Source organism: Oryctolagus cuniculus, chromosome 2 (assembly GCF_051225735.1).
Source record: "Oryctolagus cuniculus isolate XC-2025 breed Fujian yellow rabbit chromosome 2, ASM5122573v1, whole genome shotgun sequence".
In the NCBI taxonomy this organism is placed as follows: domain Eukaryota; kingdom Metazoa; phylum Chordata; class Mammalia; order Lagomorpha; family Leporidae; genus Oryctolagus; species Oryctolagus cuniculus.
Genome location: NC_142868.1, coordinates 21678083 through 21699726, shown reverse-complemented (window position 1 = coordinate 21699726; position 21644 = coordinate 21678083). Strand labels below are relative to the sequence as shown.

Here is a 21644-nt window from a genome sequence, read left to right as displayed (position 1 = left end):
TTCTCTTATTAAAATGAATGATACTGCTGGATGATGATAGTGTTTTATTTCACAAAGCAGCATGAAATAAGCAATATTCAAGAATACTTTTTTACATAGTTTAACTATCATGTTAATATAATAATTGTACTTTCTAAATGATATTTTCTAGCCAAGAATAAGAAGCCCAAAGAAGGCAGAACCAGAGTCTCCAGTCTATATTCTATTCCATGTTTCTCAGAGTGCTCTGAGGACCATCCTATTAACAGCTGCATCAGTATTAACAGATCTTGCTTGGAGAAAAGAAAGTTCTGTGGTAAAACAAATTTGGGAGATGCCAAGCTAAAATAGTTTACCCAGGAATTTTCATAGTCTTTTAAGATAGTGACACACATTATTCATCTAACGAAAGTATACATCACAGGCCTTCCCAAACTTTATGTGACAACAAGATCCTCTTTCACAGGACAAATTACGAATACTCCCCCAGAATACACTTCAGGAAATTCGGTGCCAACTGAATACCTTTTTATTCAGAAATAACAAACTATTGAAAATGTCTGTTTAGCAAAATTTACATCTAGTAAGATTCACTTTCATATCAAACTTTTCACTAACTCCCTTCCACAATGACAGAGTCTCATGAAAGCATGCTGATCTTGCTGATACTATAAATGGTTTCCACATGAAGTATATGAGTTTGTCTCTGTGTGTCTGTGTATGTGTGCATAAATTTAAAATAAATGCAGGAGCAGACATTTAACCTGGTAGGCACAACACCCACATTTCAGAGTACCAGAGTTCAATTCCTGGCTCCGAGCCCTGACTCACAGACCCTGGGATACAGCAATGATGGCTCAAACAGTTGGACCCCTGTACCTATGTGAGAGACCTGGATTGCATTTCAGTTCCTGGCTTGCCCTGTTGGAGCCCTAGCCATTGTCGGTATTTGGGGAGTGAACCAGCAGATGGGAGCAATCTCTGTCTCTCTCCCTCTCCCTCCCTCCCTCTCTCTCTCTCTCTCTCTCTCTCTGTGTGTGTGTGTGTGTGTGTGTGTGTGTCTTGCAAATAAATAAGGTTTTTTAAAAAATAAAATAAATACATATTCAGGAGTTTGTAGGAACAAGTGATATATCTAGTGTTTTTATTAGTATTATTTGTTAATAAGAATTCTGCAATATAATAGTAAAGACTTTTCTCCTTGATTAATTTTCTACTTGATTAATTAGTATGAGAAGAATGTACTGCAAATATAACAATAATTGAATGGAAGCAATGATAAGACATAGTAATAGGGGTTTTTAAGATGAGTAAGAACACAGTTCCTTTAAGTCACAGTTGGACTTAATCCTAAATATAAAACTTGTCTCTATCAAAACACAAGCAGTAGCAGCATTTTCAAACATTTAGCATTAATTCCCAACTTAACCAAAGTCATAGACAAAGGCTAAGAAAATAAAAATCCCAGTGAACCCTGGGCAAAGATATAATATCCAATTCTTCTTTCCAAGTAATTTTGTTGCCTAGCAATTCTCAAGTCAGGCAAAAACACAAATACTACACCACTGAAAACAATCTTATTAAATGAACATGAATTTAACCCAGCTTTTAGAAAACCTACATTGACAAGCAGAGACAGCAAAAATAACTGATGACTAACAGAATGTCAGGCTGCTCCAGACGGTGGAGGTGCTCTTTGCTCTGATGCAGCTACCCCTTTGCATCTAGTCACAGCATCTGCCACACTGAATCTATGTCGCCTACCACTAAGAGCAGGACTATGCCTTACATCCACGAATTTACTCACCAGTATCTGGCCCTCAGTAGGCTCCCACTGAATATTTATTGCATTATGTGTAAATCAAAGAAGGAAAATCAACACTCTAGTTTAAGAAATAAATCTAGTGTTTTAAAGTATAGCTACTATAAGGTTTAGAATAATTTCAAACAATTTTAAAAAAATTATTTACTTGAAAGACAGAGTTACAAAGAGAGAGGGATGAAAGAGATAGGAAGAAATCTTCCATCTGTTGGTTCGCTCCCCAAATGGCCACAATGGTCTGGGGCTGTGCTGAAGCCAGGAGTCAGAAGCTTCCTCCATGTCTCACATGAGTATAGGGGCCCAAACACTTGGGCCATCTTCTACTGCCTTCCCAGGCATATTGGAGTGTGCTGAATCAAACGTAAATGGTACAGCTGGGACATGAACCAGAGCCCACAGGGGATGCTGGTGTCACAGGCAGCAGCTTAAATCACTGTCACAATGCCAACTCCATAAACAATTCTTAAAGATTATTTCAAAAGGGAAAAATACACATATAATTCAGGGTTGTCTTAGTATTTCTGTTCCTTTTCTTATATAAGGCTATCACTAGCCATGAACAGAACTATATAAGATATCTTATTCTGTAAGATTAATTAATTATGTGCTATAAAAACAGAAGAATACTAACCAGGAGGCACTTGTGTAGAATCATCTATACCCAGTTGTCCTGTATTTAAGCCAAGTTCTACAAAGTATTCTTTCTGAAAAATAACATATGTAACATTAACATACATCTCAGACTTTACTGCACATTAGTATAAGATCATATTCACCTACACATCAGCTTAAATAAAAATTGCAATATAAAAATGAATGTAGTTTTGCCCAATATGAGTATGGCTCATATTTTTTAGAAAGCTTCCCAAAAATAGTTGTTGATTTTTATTAGTCAACAAGTTAATTAATAAAGAATGATAATTGTGCTTTTGAGTAGAGAACTAGAAGCATTGAAACCTTTCCTAAAACACACACACACACACACACACACACACAGTATAAGTAGCACTTGTCACAATTATAATCTTCAAAAATAATTGTCTAAAATTAGTAAAACAATCATATATCTGTGCTTTCTTTGGTATTGTACTTGTCTTAAGGTTTAATTAACTAAACAAATACGCAAAACAAATTTATTTTTATGTAAAACTAGACTAGCAACTGCTCAGTTAAAATAAGAATAAACTGGATTCATTCTCCCTACTTCCTCTACTTATCTAGGAATGTCTAAGGAAAGTAATGTTCGGTATTTTTAAAAATACTATACACATTATTTTTATTCCCTAAGTAATTAAATATTTCTATTAATATATGCCTCAATGTTTTGCTACTATTCTAATTGCTAAAACCATACTTCCTTCTCCATTTAAAAAATAGAATTAGTTTTAATCCTTCCTAATTATCTTGTTATTTAAGTCTGTGATGTATTAATGTTTATCACAAAACAGTTACTCAGCCTAACATGCACATACATACATTTCATTTTGTATTGATTCTAAATAACGGCCATTTTATTTCCATTCTTAACTAAACTTGATTTTGTCTATAGCTTTAAAAAGTACTGCAACCTATGTTCCCACATTTTAATGACTAGTAAGCTGAAAATTTGTTATTCTTCTATTTTCAATCACTGTCTTCCATGCATTTTAAGACACTGTTACTTCATTGACATCACTAGCTTGTTAATTTGTATTTCATTTTTAAAACAAGCTTAGTCTTCATACTAAAGGATGCAGGCCCGATAAACACTTCAATAGTAGGCTTTGTATCCAAAATATTTCTTACTCAACATGAGCAGATGTGGGCTCAAATCTCTGATCTTCAAAACTCGTCTCAGGTTTCATGTCTTCTCAAGCCTTCCTTGATATTCCAGGCTGATGTAAGCAACTCTCTATGCACATACATAAGTATTATCTCATACCAACTTCTATTGAAGCACCTAACCACATCACAGTGAAACTACCTTTTTACTGTTCATCTTCCCACTAGCTTGCAGTGTGAAGTCAAAGACTCATCCATATTTGCACACCCTGTATTCATCCAGAGGCCTGACATAGCAGAGGGGTTCAGTATTTTTTGAACCACATGACTGAATTAGCAAACAGGACATAGATGGAATTTCATTTGACAGTTAATAAATCACAGTTTTAAGGAACTTCCACTTAAAGTGGATGAATCTTCCTAACACTGTGACTAGGTCTAAGTGCTATTCCATTATAGGGTTACAGGACTCACTGAGCCCTTACCAAGTTGAGTACTTAGACATGGCAGGGTCACAGATAAACCATCCAAGTTAGAATCACAGCACTAGGCCACCTGAATACAGGGGAGGCAGAAGAGAAGGACTAACGGTCTGCTAGGGCATAGAGTCACACTTGCTTAGAAATTAATAATAGGCTTTAGGTTCTCCAATAACTAAGAATGCTTTCTCATCAGCTTAAGGTCCCTACAGACAACACAAGACTAGTCCCACTCAGGCACACAGTGGGCCTTTTCCTAAATTACCTTTTCCTGATTCTTTCCCTAGTAAACTCCTTTGAGAACCAGTTCAAATGGAAGTATCTCTGAGTAGATTTCCCACCACTTCCAGAAAGAGAAATCTGCCATTTCCTCTTCTGAAAAGCCAGAGCACTTTCTTGATAAACCCTAACCTCTACTATTAGGACTTCTAACATTTTTTTTAAAGATTTTTTTATTTACTTGACAGCTAGAGTTACAGACATTGAGAGGGAGAGAAAGGTCTTCCTTCCGTTGGTTCACTCCCCAAATGGCCGCAACGGCCGGAGCTGCACCAGTCCGAAGCCAGGAGCCAGGAACCTCCTCCTGGTCTCCCATGCGGGTGCAGGGCCCAAGGACTTGGGCCATCCTCCACTGCCCTTCCAGGCCACAGCAAAGAGCTGAACTGGAAGAGGTGCAACCGGGACTAGAACCAGCGTCCATATGGGATGCCAGCACTGCAGGCGGAGGATTAACCTAGTGCAAAATGGTGACGGTTCTAGTCCCAGCTGCTCCACTTCCAATCCAGCTCTCTGCTATGACCTGGGAAAGCAGTAGATGATGGCCCAAGCACTTGGGCCCCTGTAGCCACATGGGAGACCCAGAAGAAGCTCCTGGCTGCAGATGCACCTAGCTCCGGAATTTGTGGCCATTTTGGGAATGAACCAGCAGGTGGAACATGTCTCTCTTGGTCTCTCCATCTCTGTCTGTAACTCTATCTCTCCAATAAATAAATAAAATCTTAAAAACAAAAAAAGTTACTGGAAAAACAATTAAAAGATAAGTTTATTTTGGTGCAAAACTCTCTGAGGCTGGCGCCGCGGCTCACTAGGCTAATCCTCTGCCTACGGCGCCGGCACACCAGGTTCTAGTACCGGTCGGGGCACCGGATTCTGTCCCAGTTGCTCCTCTTCCAGTCCAGCTCTCTGCTGTGGCCCAGGAGTGCAGTGGAGGATGGCCCAAGTCCTTGGGCCCTGCACCCACATGGGAGACCAGGAGGAAGCACCTGGCTCCTGGCTTCAGATCAGCACCATGTGCTGGCCGCAGCGCACGGGCCGCCGCGGCCATTGGAGGGTGAACTAACTGCAAAGGAAGACTGTCGCTCCCCCTCTTCGTGGAGGAACGACACAGGACCCTGCGCTGTTCTTTCGTCTGCTCGGCCCTCCCCGGGTTTACTGCTGGTTCTTCCCGGGTTGGCTACTATCCCTTCCACCTCCGTGGAAGGGCAGTTCCCCCTGGCCACATTCCCCACTTCCGCAGGGGAGCGGCACACCGCCGGCCGGCTCTCTCGGGGGCTGCACGGGTTCCCTTAGATGTTCCCCATAGATGTTCCCGGTGCATGCCGTCTCTCTCCTCCTTTATAGTCCTCCTCCGCCAATCCCAACTCGGCTGCCCACACGCCGAGTACGCTGCTCTCCAATCAGGAGCAAGTCCTACAGTTAATTGGTTGAACTGGAGGCAGCTGTGCGGAAGCTGTTTACTTCTCTCCCAGCGCCATATTGTGGGAGAGCAGATGCATAGAATAAGTCTTAATTTCAGTAACTTAGTCCAGTCCGGATTGCTCCCCACAGATCCCCCTTTCTTTTTATTTTTGGCGTTGATATGCGCCTGTCTTCGGTGTCCCGCAGCACACACTCTGCTCTACTTGCTAGAGTTGCCACAGGTTCTTACAATCAGGCAAACCGAATCCGGGTCCTCTCTTCGCCATGTTGTGAGGAGGTTTTTAGGCGCTGATGCGTGCCTGTGTTCGGTGACCTGCGGCTCACACTCTGGTCGAGCCGCCTGCTGGCGCTTACCGCCTTAATTAGGCAGACCGAATCCAAGCCTTCTCATTGCCTTTTTGTGGGGAGGCCTTACTGATGTTAATTCGTGCCTGTCTTCGGTGACCTGCAGCGCATAAGCTGCTAGCCGCCCAGGTGCTCATCGCCTCACTAATCGGGCAGACCGAATCCAAGCTCTCACATTGCAGTGTTGTAGGGAGGCCTTTCTATTTCTTATTTCTCTATCTCCGGGCATTCCTATTTCTCCCATTTTACTTCTATCTCCCAGCATTCTTATTTCTCTCATTTTATTTCTAAACTTCTATTTCTCTTATCCCTGCAGCTTCCCGGCTGCGCCCGCCCCGAGGCTGCTTCTCGGCAGCTTTCCGGCTCTGAGCCGCTTCAGCCCGCATCTCTCTCATCTGCGCGGCTCGGCTTTGCGTGGCTTGGCTTCGCACGCTCTGCGGTCTCCACGCCCTTCGCGTCTGCACCACGGCCTCGCGCCAGCCCCGTTCCCTATCTATTCATGCCCCGTGCTCTCTCTGCACGCGGCGGCTTCCGCGAGTAACACAGCGTAGCTTACGTGTCCGCCACTAGCATTCAATCTAAGTTCCCCGGGCTAGCCTGGCGAATTCAACCCAGCATACGTCTCTGCCCCACGGTTTGGCTTCCCGTCCTTTGCTCCCCGGGCTAATCAGACGGATCCCAACCAGGCTCACGTTTCAGCTTCTGGTTTCAACTTTTCGCCCCCTATTCCCGGGCTAACTTGAGAATCCCAAAGTGGCTTTCGTGTCCGCCTTGGCCTGCCCCCCGCGGCTTCAATTTCCCTAACACTTTTCTCTACCCGGTATGTTTCCCCAAACTTTCCTCCAACGATATTCCTCCCTCATTTCTCCTGGCCTCTCCCCACAGTCCGCGTCCGAGTCTGTTTGTTCTAGCTTTCACTTTCGCTTTCGACCTTAGAGATTTCTCCCAGCTTCCCCTGTAGTCCGTATCCGAGTCTATGCCTAGGCTTTCAATAGCTTCTTCCGGCACCCTTTTCGTCCGGCTTTTCCCTAGGCTGTTTGCTAGTCTCTCTCTCCGGTATTTTCCCAGTTCTTCCCGTTTCTTCCCTCCTAAGTTTGCTATCCATCCTAGGTTTCCTATCCGAGTCATTTCTTCCCTCCTAAGTTTGCTATCCGAGCTAGGTTTCCTATCCGAGTCACGGCACCATTATGTCGCTCCCCCTCTTCGTGGAGGAACGACACCAAGCCCTGCCTAGGCTTCATATCCGAGTCACGGCACCATTATGTCGCTCCCCCTCTTCGTGGAGGAACGACACAGGACCCTGCGCTGTTCTTTCGTCTGCTCGGCCCTCCCCGGGTTTACTGCTGGTTCTTCCCGGGTTGGCTACTATCCCTTCCACCTCCGTGGAAGGGCAGTTCCCCCTGGCCACATTCCCCACTTCCGCAGGGGAGCGGCACACCGCCGGCCGGCTCTCTCGGGGGCTGCACGGGTTCCCTTAGATGTTCCCCATAGATGTTCCCGGTGCATGCCGTCTCTCTCCTCCTTTATAGTCCTCCTCCGCCAATCCCAACTCGGCTGCCCACACGCCGAGTACGCTGCTCTCCAATCAGGAGCAAGTCCTACAGTTAATTGGTTGAACTGGAGGCAGCTGTGCGGAAGCTGTTTACTTCTCTCCCAGCGCCATATTGTGGGAGAGCAGATGCATAGAATAAGTCTTAATTTCAGTAACTTAGTCCAGTCCGGATTGCTCCCCACAGAAGACCTTTCTCTCTGTCTCTCTCTCACTGTCCACTCTGCCTGTCAAAAAAAAATCAATATGCAAAAATCAACAGCCTTTGTTTTGGGGTGATAAACAAAAGGCTTGATAATACCTTAACTCCACCATCAGGAAATCTCCACACTCTTCATTTTAAAACTCGCTTCCTCACCAAATGTCAGGGACGGGCTCCAGAGCGGAAAGTCTCTAGCTCTTCTTGACCTTCCCTGTCTCTCCCAGTGTCTCACCATGTTATGAATTCCACAAAAGTTGGATGAAATAAGTAAAATGTACTTTCTTACAAACAATTTTAAAAAACTCACAATTTGTTTCAATCAGTTTACACTAGTGGTTTAGATACACGCTGCAATAAAACACTTTTCTAATGGTTGTCTTCTAAAATATGTTATTTTTAAAGTTTATGCTTACCAATTCAGGGATGTCTTTCACTTTCAGAGGAACTTGGATTAAACCCAAATGAGTCCTGAAACTAAGAGGATCGCCATTTTCATAATTTGGGTTGCGAAGATTAATTAATACCTTTAAAAATAAATCCAACAAAATTAGTTAGTTTCTTTAGAGGATGCTTATGTTTATGAAATTCATAGTGATGCTCTCAAATACCACCACAAAATTCAAAACTATCTGAAGTTATGCATATATTTTAATCACATTCTAAGATAGTATTAAATTATATTGAAAGTTAAAATACCATAAACCTGCTTTTAATTAGGATGGTTTTAATAGTCCAATTAATAAACTACCATGTAAAAACTAGACTTTAAAGTTAAGCACTCAGTTAAAAATAAAAACAACAAAAAATTTTTGAGGCCAGCATTGTGGCACAGTGTATTAAGCTGCCACTTACAGTGCCAGCAACCCATATGGGCACAGGTTCAAGTCCTGGCTACTCCACTTCTGATCCAGCTCTCTGCGAATGTGTCTTGGAAAGTAGTAGAAGCTGGTCCAAGTACTTGAGCCCCTGCAACCCATGTGAGAGACCTGAATGGAGTTCTAGCCTCCTGGTGTCCACCTGGTCCAGCTCTGGCTGTTGCAGCCATTTTAAGAGTGAACCAGCAGATGGAAGATCTCTCTCTCTCTCTCTTTTTCTCTGTGTGTGTATGTGTGTGTGTGTGTGTCGTCCACCCACCCATCCATTTCATCCATCCCTCCCTTTCTCTTTCATAACTCTGCCTTTCAGATAAATAAATAAATCTTTTTAAAGTTATAAAAAATAAAAATAATTATAACATTTTCCCAGGGAAGATGACAGAAAAAACAAAGACTTTATATCAGGAAATATTTAAAAATCAACTCTAACAATTTTAAAAATTAGAAATTTGGGGTGGGTATTCGTCTGAGTAGTTAAAAAGCCATTTCTGGAGACATCTGCCTCCCCTAGCAGACTGCCTATATTTGATTCCTGGCTCTGCTCCTGGTTCCAGCTTCTTGCTAACGCACATGCTAGGAAGCACCAGTGATGGCTCAAGTGGTCGGCTCTCCAGTACCCACACAGGAGACCCAATACTAAATGGAGATCTCTATTTCTGTCTGCATCTCTCAAATAATTTTTTTAAAATTCAGAATAATTAAAATAAATAAAAAGAGAAATTAGCCAGACTTTTATAAGAATGTTGGAGTAGCACTACAGGATATAACCTCTAAACCAAATCTGCAAGGACAAAATAAAGAAATTTTAGAAGCAAAGCTAAAAAAAAGACAATTTACATAGTTCGCAAATATAAATAGATTAAAACTATCTTAGATATTTATATATCCTTTTATCTAGGAATCTCACTTCCACAAGTATGAATACAGAACATGACTTTGAGAAAATAATAAAATATTTGCAAAGACAGAAAGGTACTCAAACATTCACGGAAAGTGGAATTGACAGGTAAGTTTATTTTGGTTCTGCAAAAAAATTTTGAAATCCATGCATATGCAAGGTCTTCCAGAAGCTCATGGAAATGTGTATTATGAAAACCTATGCATGGATTTCAGAGAGTTTTAATTGTTTTTCCATTAACATTTTTTGTTTTTAAGATTTTATTTATTTATTGGAGAGAGAGAGTTGCAGACAGAGAGAAGGAAAGACAGAGAGACATGTTCCATCCGCTGGTTCACTCCCAAAATGGCCACAAATTCCGGAGCTAGACCCATCTGCAGCCAGGAGCTAGGAGCTTCTTCTGGGTCTCCCATGTGGCTGCAGGGGCCCAAGCGCTTGGGCCATCATCTACTGCTTTCCCAGGTCATAGCAGAGAGCTGGATTGGAAGTGGAGCAGCTGGGACTAGAACCGGCACCCATATGGGATGCAGATGCTGCAGACAGAGGCTTGGCCCACTTCGCCACAGCACCAGCCCCTTCCATTAACTTTTTAAATTAAGATTTATTTTATTTATTTGAAAGACAGAGTTACAGAGACAGGGAAAGGCAGAAAGAGATATCTTCCATCTGCTGGTTCACTCCCCAAATGACCACAATGGCCAGGGTTAGGCCAGGCAAAAGCCAGAAGCAAGGAGCTTTATCTGGGTCTCCCATGTGGGTGCAGGGACCCAAGCATTTGGGACCTTTCAGCTGCTTTCCCAGATGCATTAGCAGGGAGCTGGGTCAGAAGTGCAGTAGCCAGGACTTGAATCGGTGCTCATTTGGGATGCTAGTGCTGTAGGCATCAGCTCAACCTGCTGTGCCACAACACTGGTGCCTCCATGAAATTTTTGAGGTTCCCTCATAGTGAAGAAATAATGTTTATGGTATACTGCTTAAATGGAAAAATATCAAGCAATTTAAATTTCTCATCAGAGAGGATTATTTAAATAATGCTTAATTCATACAATAAAATACAGTGTAGGATATCTCAATTAATACAGGCAATGAAATGAAAAATATATCATAATATGTCATTGATCTCTCTCTCCTTTGCTCTCTCTTGCTCTCTCCCTTTTTCTCTCTGGATCTCTCTCTTACGCTCTCCCTCTCCCTCTTTTCCTTCTTCGCCCCTTCCTTCCAGTCTGTCGGGTTTTCCCCGTAAACCTTTTCCCTTAAAAAAATAAAATAAAATAAATAAATAAAATCAAAAGTATAAAAACAATACCATTACTGCTATATGATGGTACTATTAGTAATCTTTAAATTTTATTCTTACGTATGCTTTCTTATTTTTCTAATAGTAACAAGCATAATCTGTAAAGAACAATAATAACAACTTTAAAAAATATTCAAACTCTTCAAGAAAAGAAACCATCAAGAAGTCGGTGGAGATGATAATAACAGGAGCACTATCATATTTGAGTAAGGCATTAATGAACAGTTAACTAATAGCTGATAAAACAAACAGTTCTATTGCCAAATTCTCAGAATTGCAAATACAATATTGAAGCTAAAAAAATTAATGTTTTTGGTTTAAAAACTAAAATATCTATCCTAACAAAGAATCAACAATATTACATATACACTAATATAGAACAGCACAGCTTAACCTTAATAACATAAATAGAAGATCATACTGTACTGGAAATCAGAACAGGAAAAAAAAGGAGAAGAAACTGTGGATACATGAGTAACAGAAAAGAGAAAATATCACAATGTAGAAATTATAACTACGAAAATGTTCTTGACAAAGAAGATCTCAGCATGACTAATAAAAGGGTCAATTTAGCAACAAATCCTCAAGGGAACACAACGTTATGACTATTAAAGAGAAAATACAGTTAAAAATAAGCATAGAAAAACTGTATGAGGAGCCAGTTCTGTGGCACAGCAGGTTAAGCCACTGTCTGCAGTGCCAGCATCCCATATGGGTGCTAGTTCAAGTTCCAGGTGCTTCACTTCCACTTCAGTTCCCTGTAAGTGTGCCTGGGAAAGCAGCAGCAGATGGCCCAAGAGCTTGGATCCCTGCACCCATGTGGGAGACCCGGAAGAAGCTCCTGGCTCCTGGCCCAGTCTCAGCTGTTGTGGCAGTTTGGGGAGAGAACCAGCAGAGAGAAGACCTCTTTCGCTCTGTCTTTCCTTCTTTCTCTCTCTCTCTCTCTCTCTCTCTCTCTAACCTGGCCTTTCAAATAAATAAATAAATCTCTTAAAAAATTACATTAAATTTCAACCCATAATTGCTAGAAAAGGAAAGGCTTTGAGAGAAGCTGAGAGAAAGAAAATCAACATAATAAAGGCAGTTTTTTACCAAACTAATATTTCTTTGAAGTTAAAAATAAACTGTACTTCAAAAAGGCTGAATGTTTCTTTTCTTTTCTTTTTATTTAATTGACTTATATTTTGGAAAGGTAGAGGTACAGAAAGGCACAGGCAGAAGCAGAGAGAGGTCTTCCATCTACTGGCTCACTCCCAAACGGCTGAGATGGCCACAGCTGGGCCAATCCAAAGCCAGGAGCCAGGAGCCAGGAGCTTCTTCTGAGTCTCTCACACAAGTGCAGGGGCCCGAGCACTTGGGTCATCTTCCACCGCTTTCCCAGGTCATAGCAGAGAGCAGGATCAGAAATGAAGCAGCCGAGTCTTGAACTGGCACCCATAGGAGATGACAGCACTGCAGGCGGTGGCTTTACCCGCTACACCACAGCTCCAGGCCCTTAAGTAATTTCTAACAAAGTTTTACTTTGGTCAAACTGGTATCAGACAACAGGTTCAAAATAACAAGATAAAATTAAATGTACAACATTCATTCATTCATTCATTCAATAAGTATTTATTGAGTAACTATGTTCTAAGCATTGTTCTACCTGTTGGTGACACAACAGTTAGGGATAGGATTAATTTGCAAGTGGTTGATGGTAACTCATACTTATCTCTTCCATGAATACCTAGAAGTCTGGTGCTAATCTTTAGCTAAGTTAGATGAAATGTACTAATTAGTCATTTATAATTCACTATTCAATGTTCAAAATTCTCCTGGAGTCATTTCCCTTAACACCTTTCACTAATAATGTCTGCAGCTAATTTAACCAGTCAGAGTATAAAAGATCCCTCTTAAAAACATGTGCCTTGTCTCCTTAATCTACATAATCTCACATATATCTTGATGGTTCCTAACCTAAGAATGAAGAACAGCTAACTGAGCCTTGGGAGCTCGGCTGAGACTGAGGCTCTCTGTGCATTTGTTCTTCCTGAAAGACAGCCTTGCCTGGGTGTTATCAATCACCTGTCCCTGTGTAATTACTGCAGCAACGAACAAAACAGAAGGAAAAGCCCCTGCCCCTGTGATAAAATTATTTTTAACTGAAGAGACTGGTTTCCAGTGTGTTAGCCCTAGGAAAGATCTGAAGAGCTGCAAAAATACTGTTCAATATTCAAAAGCACCAAGTCAAAAGGAAATAAACTTTCTTTTACTATCTCATACTTAGTAGTTATTTAGAAACAGCACAATCTAAAGAAATGCAAGAGAAAATTACTAATTTTTCTAACAAGATAAAGAACTAGTATCTTCTATAATGACAAGTGCTACAGAGGAAAGCAAAGCTGGAAAGAAGTATAATGGATTCCAAGAAGGAGCGCCAGGGAAGACCTGGCTGAGAAGGTGACAATTCAGCAAAGACCTGGGGAGTAAGGGAACATGCAGGCAGGCAATTAGGGAAAAAATACTGAAGCCAAGAAAACAAGAAGCAAGGCCTGCAGATGAGAGGAAGCCAGAGGAACGTAAGCGGCTAAAGTGTCATGAGCAAACAAATTAGGAGGAAAAGCAGCAGCAGGTGCACTCCGAGAAATAACGGGTATCAGATCAGTTAAGGTGCTCAGGGCCATTGTCATGACTTTGGCTTTTATTTTTTACTTTATTCAGATTTAAATTATACATATTTGTGAGGTACAGTCTGATAATTCAACGTATGTATACAATGTGTATGGTCAAATCAGGTTAGTTAACATTTCCATCTATGTAAACATTTTTTAAATGTTTAACACATAATAATTGTAAATGTTTGTGGGGTACAGTATCTATTTCAACACTTATATGCAATATGTACAGATCAAATCAGGGTAATTGATGTTTCTATCCCCTTATCATTACTCTATATTTGGAGAGACTTCAGGGTCCTTGGTTCTAATTATTCATAAAATATGTAATAGGTTACCATGAACTACATCCCCTCACTGTTCTACTGAACACCAGAATCCATTTTTTCTATAAAACTGCCTTTCAGTACCCATCATCCACCTTCCCTCTATCTCTAACCTTTCGCAATCTCTAGTAATCACTATTCTATATTCACATCAACTTTTTTAAAGTTTCCACAGGAGACAGCCAGGAGTTTCTTCCAGGTCTCCCATGTGGGTAGCAGGGGCCTAAGCACTTGAACCATCTTCCACTGCTTTTCCCATGCTGTTAGCAGGGATCTGGATCGGAAGTGAAGCAGCTGGGACACAAGCCAGCACCCATATGGGATGCTGGCGTCACAGGCAGTGGCTTTACCCGCTACACCACAACGCTGGGCCCAGTTGCTGCCATGAGGTAATCTTACCTCCCACTTCCCTCATGTTATTCCTTCATCAACATATGTATATTTATGTAATGTTATTCCTTCATTAACATATGTATATTTATCTAATGGAACCTACCTCAAGAAAATCCTTAGGTGCATAAACAGGTCTGAAAAGGCTTAAATCTAGAATAAGATAGATGCAAAGATTATTTCAGTTACACATTATATGAAGTCTTATTAAAGCTACATGTTAATGATTCTTCCATATGTTGCAGTACAGATACTGAGTATTTGCTGAGTACTGATTATTTGACAGATGTTATGTTACATTTTGGGAACATAAAAATAAAGAAGCCCTCTTTTCAGTGATGGCCTAGATGAAATACTCTAGAAGAAACTCCAGAAATTCATAAATTACAACAAATTATTTACAACTGAATTTGTAAAACAATGTAAATGTAATGCAAAGGTGCTATCTGAAAATTCTCCAGGTACTTAGAATGCAAAGAACACATGCTCAGCATATTCATCTGGTTGCATTAAACCTCCCCCTTTTATCCTCCAACAACACACTGCTTCCTTTACGATGGCACTTGCTGCTTGCCTGTCTCCCAATCTTATTTTTTAAGCAGAGAGAACAGAGAAGAAGAGTTATGTATAAATCTTTCTATGCAATTACAGGCATCTATTTATCACAGTAAATGAAATAAAGCTGCTCTTCATTATATATTTATAAAATTGACTAGATATATTAAAATGCACCAAAATAAGTTCTTTAAGGCCACAAAACACATTTTTCAGTATTCAGCCTATTTTAACATCTCAATGTAACATTATATAAAACATTTACCTTAATTGTCTCAGAAGTCTACACAATAAATTTACTTTTATAAAAATGTTTTAATATGTTCCTTTAAAATGGGTAAAATGATTTAAATAGTCTCAAAATATTGGAAAACACAGACCAAAGTTTACACTATAAAGTAGAAGTTTAAGTAAACAAAACAGAGTTTAGGGAATTAACGGTGACAGAAAGTTGCTATCCTTCCAAAAGTGTTAATTATATTATTCTGGATCCACAATTAAAATGGCAATTCTTTTGCTAATACTAAATTTTGAAAAAAAGACTCTTCATATACCTGGTTCATCGGTTCCCATTTCATTCCATTTATTGAGAAGTTCTTTCTGTTCTGCAACTGGCCTCTACAAAAGGTAATTTTAAAAGTGGTTTCACTTTTTGAAGCTTAGTAATGCAGCTAAAAATCAAAAATCAACAGCTTATTTAAAAAATTAAATAAGCTAGCATAACATAAGAAAAATAATTTCACAGAACATGGAGAACTTTATTTGGTGGGGAGAATTACACTTAAATTATCTATGTTTCTGATTCAAGGAATATGGCTAGTATGCTGAATTAGCCAACAAGGAAAGGTAATTAAAATCTTTAAGGGTATTAATAATCTTTACAGCCAAATATCTAAATAATCTGTACTATGCATTCTATAGTTCTATTTATTCTCAAAGATGTTTTTTATAATAATTATTATAGCATACACAGCAGAAGTCTATAGAGAATAATCCCTCAAACAGACCTTTTATAAATTGGTTTTTTAAAAAGTTGATAAACTAGTAAAAAAAATATGCCTACCAACTGTAGAATTTCTTCATCATTCTTTCTAGTTCTTTTGTTTTTTTCTTTCTAGTTCTTGATTACCAATAAAATACTTAAACAGAAAAATCTTAAAAGTACCTTTCGTGCCAATGGGATACTCAGTTCAGTGCACATACTATTTAAACTCTTCAAAATTCTTTTTTCCCAACTTCCCTGAAACATAAAGAAGAAACTATTATTGTTTCTAGCTATTAATAAAAAACATAAAAGTTACAATTATGAGTTATACAGAAATGGCAGCAATTGGCTATCCTGATTCATTAGTTCACTCAGCAAATAGATTCCTGCCTCATTTGTGCCAGACGCTGGGAATAAAGCAGTGAGTGACAAAGTCTCAGTCCTCAAAGAACAGAGCTTCTAGTTGAGGATGGGAATGAGGATCGACATAAAAAATGAGCCAACAAGTGATATGGTAAAAACATTAGGAAAAACAGTTTACAACAAAAAAGTACATTAAATTAAAGTAATTCTTAAATGTTTGATACTTATCAATTGCCATAATGATCTAGTACACAATAAAATGTTATATATTCTATTGTAATTATTTCAAACATGACACTTCACCCCTGAAACTTCAGCATGCATATCATTAGAATAAGGATCTTCTCCCACATATCACGACATTATCACACCTTAGAAAAGTAATGATACTTCATAATATCATTGAATACTTAGATCAAGTTTGAAGCTTTTCAGGATTCCAAAAATGTCTTTCATAGTTATTTTTTAAAAAGCCAAGATCTACTTGAAATTCAGGCATTACATTTAATAGGTATGTCTCTTTCGATGTAATTTAGTCTACAGTCTCTGTGTCCTTCTTAAGAAAATGACTTTTTTGAAGTGTCTAAGCCAATTACCTTTGAGAATATATCATAACTGATTTTTGACAATATTGACTGATTTTTTTTTCTACCACCTCTATTTCTTGCAAGCTGAAGATTACAAGTAATTTTAATAGTCAGTCATATATTTGATTATCCACAGAACTAATATACTGTATTTTTCAATGATAAGCTAAAATGCCACTTCTGGCTCATTGAAACTGAAATAAAATAATACCAAAGTTCCAAAATTCAGACGTAATGAGAAGAAAAGCGAAGAATTATATAGTATATTACTCATAAAGGATAGTTACAACCTGTCAAACACAGAATTAAAATAATAACAGCCCCTTCATGTGATGATTATAAAGAAGGAAGCTGACACATGTAAACTGCTTCAAACAGTGGCATAATAATGCTAGTCATCATTTGATAATTGTCAGCTTTGACTTTTGTCATTATTCATAGCTTCTTCTTCAATACATATGTAAATACATTACTTTCTTTATGTGAATACGCTTTCCAAGCTCTACACCCACACCCAACAAACATCTTTAATAAAGTGGCAAATGTTAAAACTGAGTGAGACTTTGGCAGAAATGGAGCCTACACATCATGGATACGTTTCAAAACAACCTAAGTGGAAAGCAGATAATGAATAAAGCCTAACAAAAGTACTAGCTGGCAGCAGAAAGACTCCATTGAAAGCTACATCAAGGAATTCAGACTAGACTAATGGTCAGCACAGAAGTCACGTGGTTTTCCCCTGAAGTAGTCAACAGTCAGAAGAGAAATTAGACAGCAGAGGTGGCCTTAGGCTGAGGGCAGCATGACAGAAGTCTGATGGCAAGAGATTTTGAAGTGCAAGAGAGGATGTGATGGAATGGCAGTAGTGAGATACGGACTAGACCGCTTTCATGCAAAGAGGAGAGAGAGCTGAAGAACTGGCTGTCTCAAGGAGAGCAGACTCAGAGTAAGACGACAGGCAGACACCATCTGGGAGAGAAGGCAACTGGGACGACTGTGGTTAAAAATCAATCAGCTCAGCAGATTGAGTGTTCTGCTGGCCAAGTACTGTGCTAGACGCTGAGGATAAAAGCACAGTCCCTGCTCTTAAAGAATGAATAATTGAGTGCAGGAGTTGGCAAACCTCGTGTAAAAGGGCAGATAATAAATATTTTAGGATTTGCAGGCCAGAAAGTTTACATTTCAATTACCTACCTCTGTGATTATAGTGCAGAAGTAGTCATTTAGACAGTATTAAATAAATGAACATAACATTTTTATGTTTACAATAAAACAATTTTATTAATTCTTATAAGTTTTATGTATGCAAGATATTATACTATTCTTATCTTGATGTTTCAACTAGTTAATTTTTTTTTTTTACAAAATTACTTTAATCCTAGCTCTCCATCCCCATAAAAACACATGGAAAGCGACCGGCGCCGCGGCTCACTAGGCTAATCCTCCGCCTAGCGGCGCCGGCACACAGGGTTCTAGTCCCGGTTGGGGCGCCGGATTCTGTCCTGGTTGCCCCTCTTCCAGGCCAGCTCTCTGCTGTGGCCAGGGAGTGCAGTGGAGGATGGCCCAGGTGCTTGGACCCTGCACCCCATGGGAGACCAGGAAAAGCACCTGGCTCCTGGCTCCTGCCATCGGATCAGCGCGGTGCGCCGGCCGCGGCGGCCATTGGAGGGTGAACCAACGGCAAAGGAAGACCTTTCTCTCTGTCTCTCTCTCTCTCACTGTCCACTCTGCCTGTCAAAAAATAGAAAAAAAAAAAAAAAGAAAAAAAAAGAAAAGAAAATATTAAAAAAAAAAAAAAGAAAATATTTAAAAAAAAAAACACATGGAAAGCTGGATTTAGTACAGGGATACTCCTTTGCTAATCCCTGATCTAGTGGGTAAATTCCCAACCAGAAGAATAGCATATTGCACTCATATATAACAAAAATACTGATCTTTCACACAGATTCTCAACAGCTAGCTGTATGCTTTCAGAAAGGAAATACTATTTACCTCTCCATCTCTTCTTTTTAGAAATGATAGATTTTTTTTATTTTTTTTATTTTATTTCTTCTTTTTTCTTTTTTGTCAGGCAGAGTGGACAGTGAGAGAGAGAGACAGAGAGAAAGATCTTCCTTTTTGCCGTTGGTTCACCCTCCAATGGCCGCCGCGGCCCACACACTGTGGCCTGCACACCGCGCTGATCCGAAGGCAGGAGCCAGGTACTTCTCCTGCTCTCCCATGGGGTGCAGGGCCCAAGCACCTGGGCCATCCTCCACTGCACTCCCTGGCCACAGCAGAGAGCCGGCCTGGAAGAGGGGCAACTGGGATAGAATCCGGCGCCCCGACCGGGGATAGTAGATTTTATTTCTTATATCTGTGATTCTAAAACTGATAATTTCACTAAACTTTTTGGAAATTTTCAAACTTCACCAAAAATATTTAGACTCAACCTTTTTAGTTTTATTTTCTTGACTATAAATATGTAAAACAAAAGGCCACACAATTCTTTCACATATGTATCATTTAACTGCAGGTTAAGCATCCCTAAACCAAGATTCTAAAATCCAAAGTGTTCAAAACTTGAAGATGTGCTGACGTGATAGTCAGAAAGTTGAGGACTTGGAAGGATTTTTTATTTGATTTGGGGATTAGAGCTAAATTTATGCAACTATTCTAAAATCCAGAAAATTCTCAAATCTGAAACACTTCTGGTCTCAAGCATTTCCAATAAGGGATACTCAACTTGTAAAATGCTTTATAAATGTCTGGTTTCTAGCTTTAAAAGATGACACTCAGAGATAGAAATACATGTTTCCTCAACTCTCTTCACATTTTTCTTTATATGGTCTCCTTTCATCATCTAATTTTTAGGGCCTTTAAATATTTAAAATAAATGTTAAACAATAAAAATCTATTTAACATTCACGGCTGTGGAATGTGGTAACTCAAGTGCAGTAGACTCAGAAGCTGAGTGATGGCTTCACAGGATGCTATGGGGTCCATTAGTTCTGAGCCGGACAATGATAGCTGATCAGGGCTGTGATGCCATTAAAGACCCCAGCAGTGGCAGTCAGAGAGCCCTGCCCTGCATGGAGAGGGCAACTCGTGAACAGCACTGCACCAAACATGAGTTGGGGCATGAGGGCTGGACAGGCTGGACAGAGAAGGACAGTTGAAAAAGTTAGGGACATGTGACAGAACTTACTGATTTCTGTTTTAACAGCTTTACATTTTTTCTGTTTACATTATTTTACTTTATTCTTTTAAAGTGATTCTTAGTTGTTGCCAGACCAGGTTTTAAAAATTTTTAATTAGTTTCTAACAGACTCAACATAGTTCATAGATACAATTCTAAGAATATAATGATATTCCTTCCTTTCCGCCATCCCTGTCTGCCTGTTTTTCCCTTTTGCTAGTTTTTGAGATAATATTTTTTAAATTCACATTACAATAAAAAAGGCTTAATGCTTCATCAAATAAGAAGCCTAACAAGTAAAAAGCAAAAAGACCCTAGTTTAGTGGGAATATAGACAAAAGCTATAAACAAAAGACTGAATGGAAAAAAGACCATTTTGAAAGCAGGTTCATGTGAATTCTGTAATGGAATACAATCAATATGTGGCATCCTACTGTGAAAACAAATATATTTTAAATACTGTTTCTGTAACTGACTTGAGTGGAAAATTCAAAGGAAGAAGGTGTCAATTCATTCACATTCATTTCTTTAACAAGGTTATGAAGAAGATTGTCACATAATATTTCCATCATATTTAAATTTCAGGCCAGTAGAATAGATGATTTTTCCCCTTCTACTCAACTTTTTCCAGGCTTTCTATAGTTAAATAGGTATGGTCCACAGTTATTGAAAATAAAAGGTAAGACTATGCAAATACTATTAATATTAGTATAGCAGTTAACATTATTACAATGGTTCTTACCCAAACTCTCATATAATGAATAATATATACTCCTGACAACAATAAGAATCTTTTGCTTTGCATTACATTACTTGGCACAGAAAATAAAGTGAAAATAAATAATAGCCAACCTGTGCTTTCCTCATGTATACCAAAGGTTCTTTAAGATGTTCAGGAGGTGCAGCAGGGTGACTAGGTAAAGGAAACCTAGGAGCAAAAAGAGGTAGCTCAATATTATATACTACTCTGGATAATTCACCCTCTTGGTTAGGAACTACTTAACTCTACAGTTCATATTATAAATGAAATAGAATATCTGTTAACAGTTTTATGTGTTTATATACGGTACAAGGGCCTAATACAATTCATATCCCATCAGTATTAAGTTCTAGTCTAAAATATTAATCACAAGTTAAAAGCAAATTAATTGCATGATAACTTGCATGATAAACTGAAGCAAGTTAAATTTATCTCTGTAAATGATCACATAAAAATTTTTATGACAGTTAATTTTAGTGTATAAGTATTACAACAATAAAATATTTTTCAAAGTTAAAAAGTCCATTAACTTACCAATATAGAAACTCATTTCATTTTTCTTAATTTGCTTGTCTACATGATTATATATTTTTTACCTAATTGAAATTATAAATACTAATTTTGGTAACAGTCACATTTTAATATGTAGAACATAAATTCATAAATTTAACAAAATATCAAAATTTTAATTTATTATAATTCTCTCTGTTTTCCAAGTAATAGTACATTTTATATTAAAAACTTATTTTTCTAAGAAAATAGTCAACAAATATATAAGCCATTCTATGTACTACGTCTACTTGTTTTCATGAACTTAGTGAAAAAACACAGTCAAGACTTACGAAAACAAGCAAAGAAATAGGATAACACCAGCCAACAGTAAGTGCCATGAGAAACACAGTCTAATGAGACTGACGTAATTTGGAGGGCAGTAAAGCACT

The 21644-nt window shown here is 39.0% G+C and overlaps 1 protein-coding gene across 8 annotated transcripts in view; it reads right to left on the bottom strand.

The window, feature by feature from the left end:
* TBC1D19 (TBC1 domain family member 19) overlaps nucleotides 1–21644 on the bottom strand; it is a 177439-nt gene that overhangs the window by 102544 nt on the left and 53251 nt on the right. For all 8 annotated transcript variants that reach the window (XR_016229836.1, XR_016229834.1, XR_016229835.1 and 5 more), the window contains 6 exons: nucleotides 20796–20871; nucleotides 15996–16070; nucleotides 15385–15448; nucleotides 14382–14428; nucleotides 8249–8359; nucleotides 2433–2505 (listed from right to left, as the gene is read on the bottom strand). Coding sequence is in view for 5 of the 8 variants with exons in the window: in XM_051842268.3 (XP_051698228.1) it covers nucleotides 2433–2505; nucleotides 8249–8359; nucleotides 14382–14428; nucleotides 15385–15448; nucleotides 15996–16070; nucleotides 20796–20871 (446 nt within the window). In the remaining 3 variants the exon portion in view is untranslated. The remainder of the gene's footprint in view (nucleotides 1–2432; nucleotides 2506–8248; nucleotides 8360–14381; nucleotides 14429–15384; nucleotides 15449–15995; nucleotides 16071–20795; nucleotides 20872–21644) is intronic.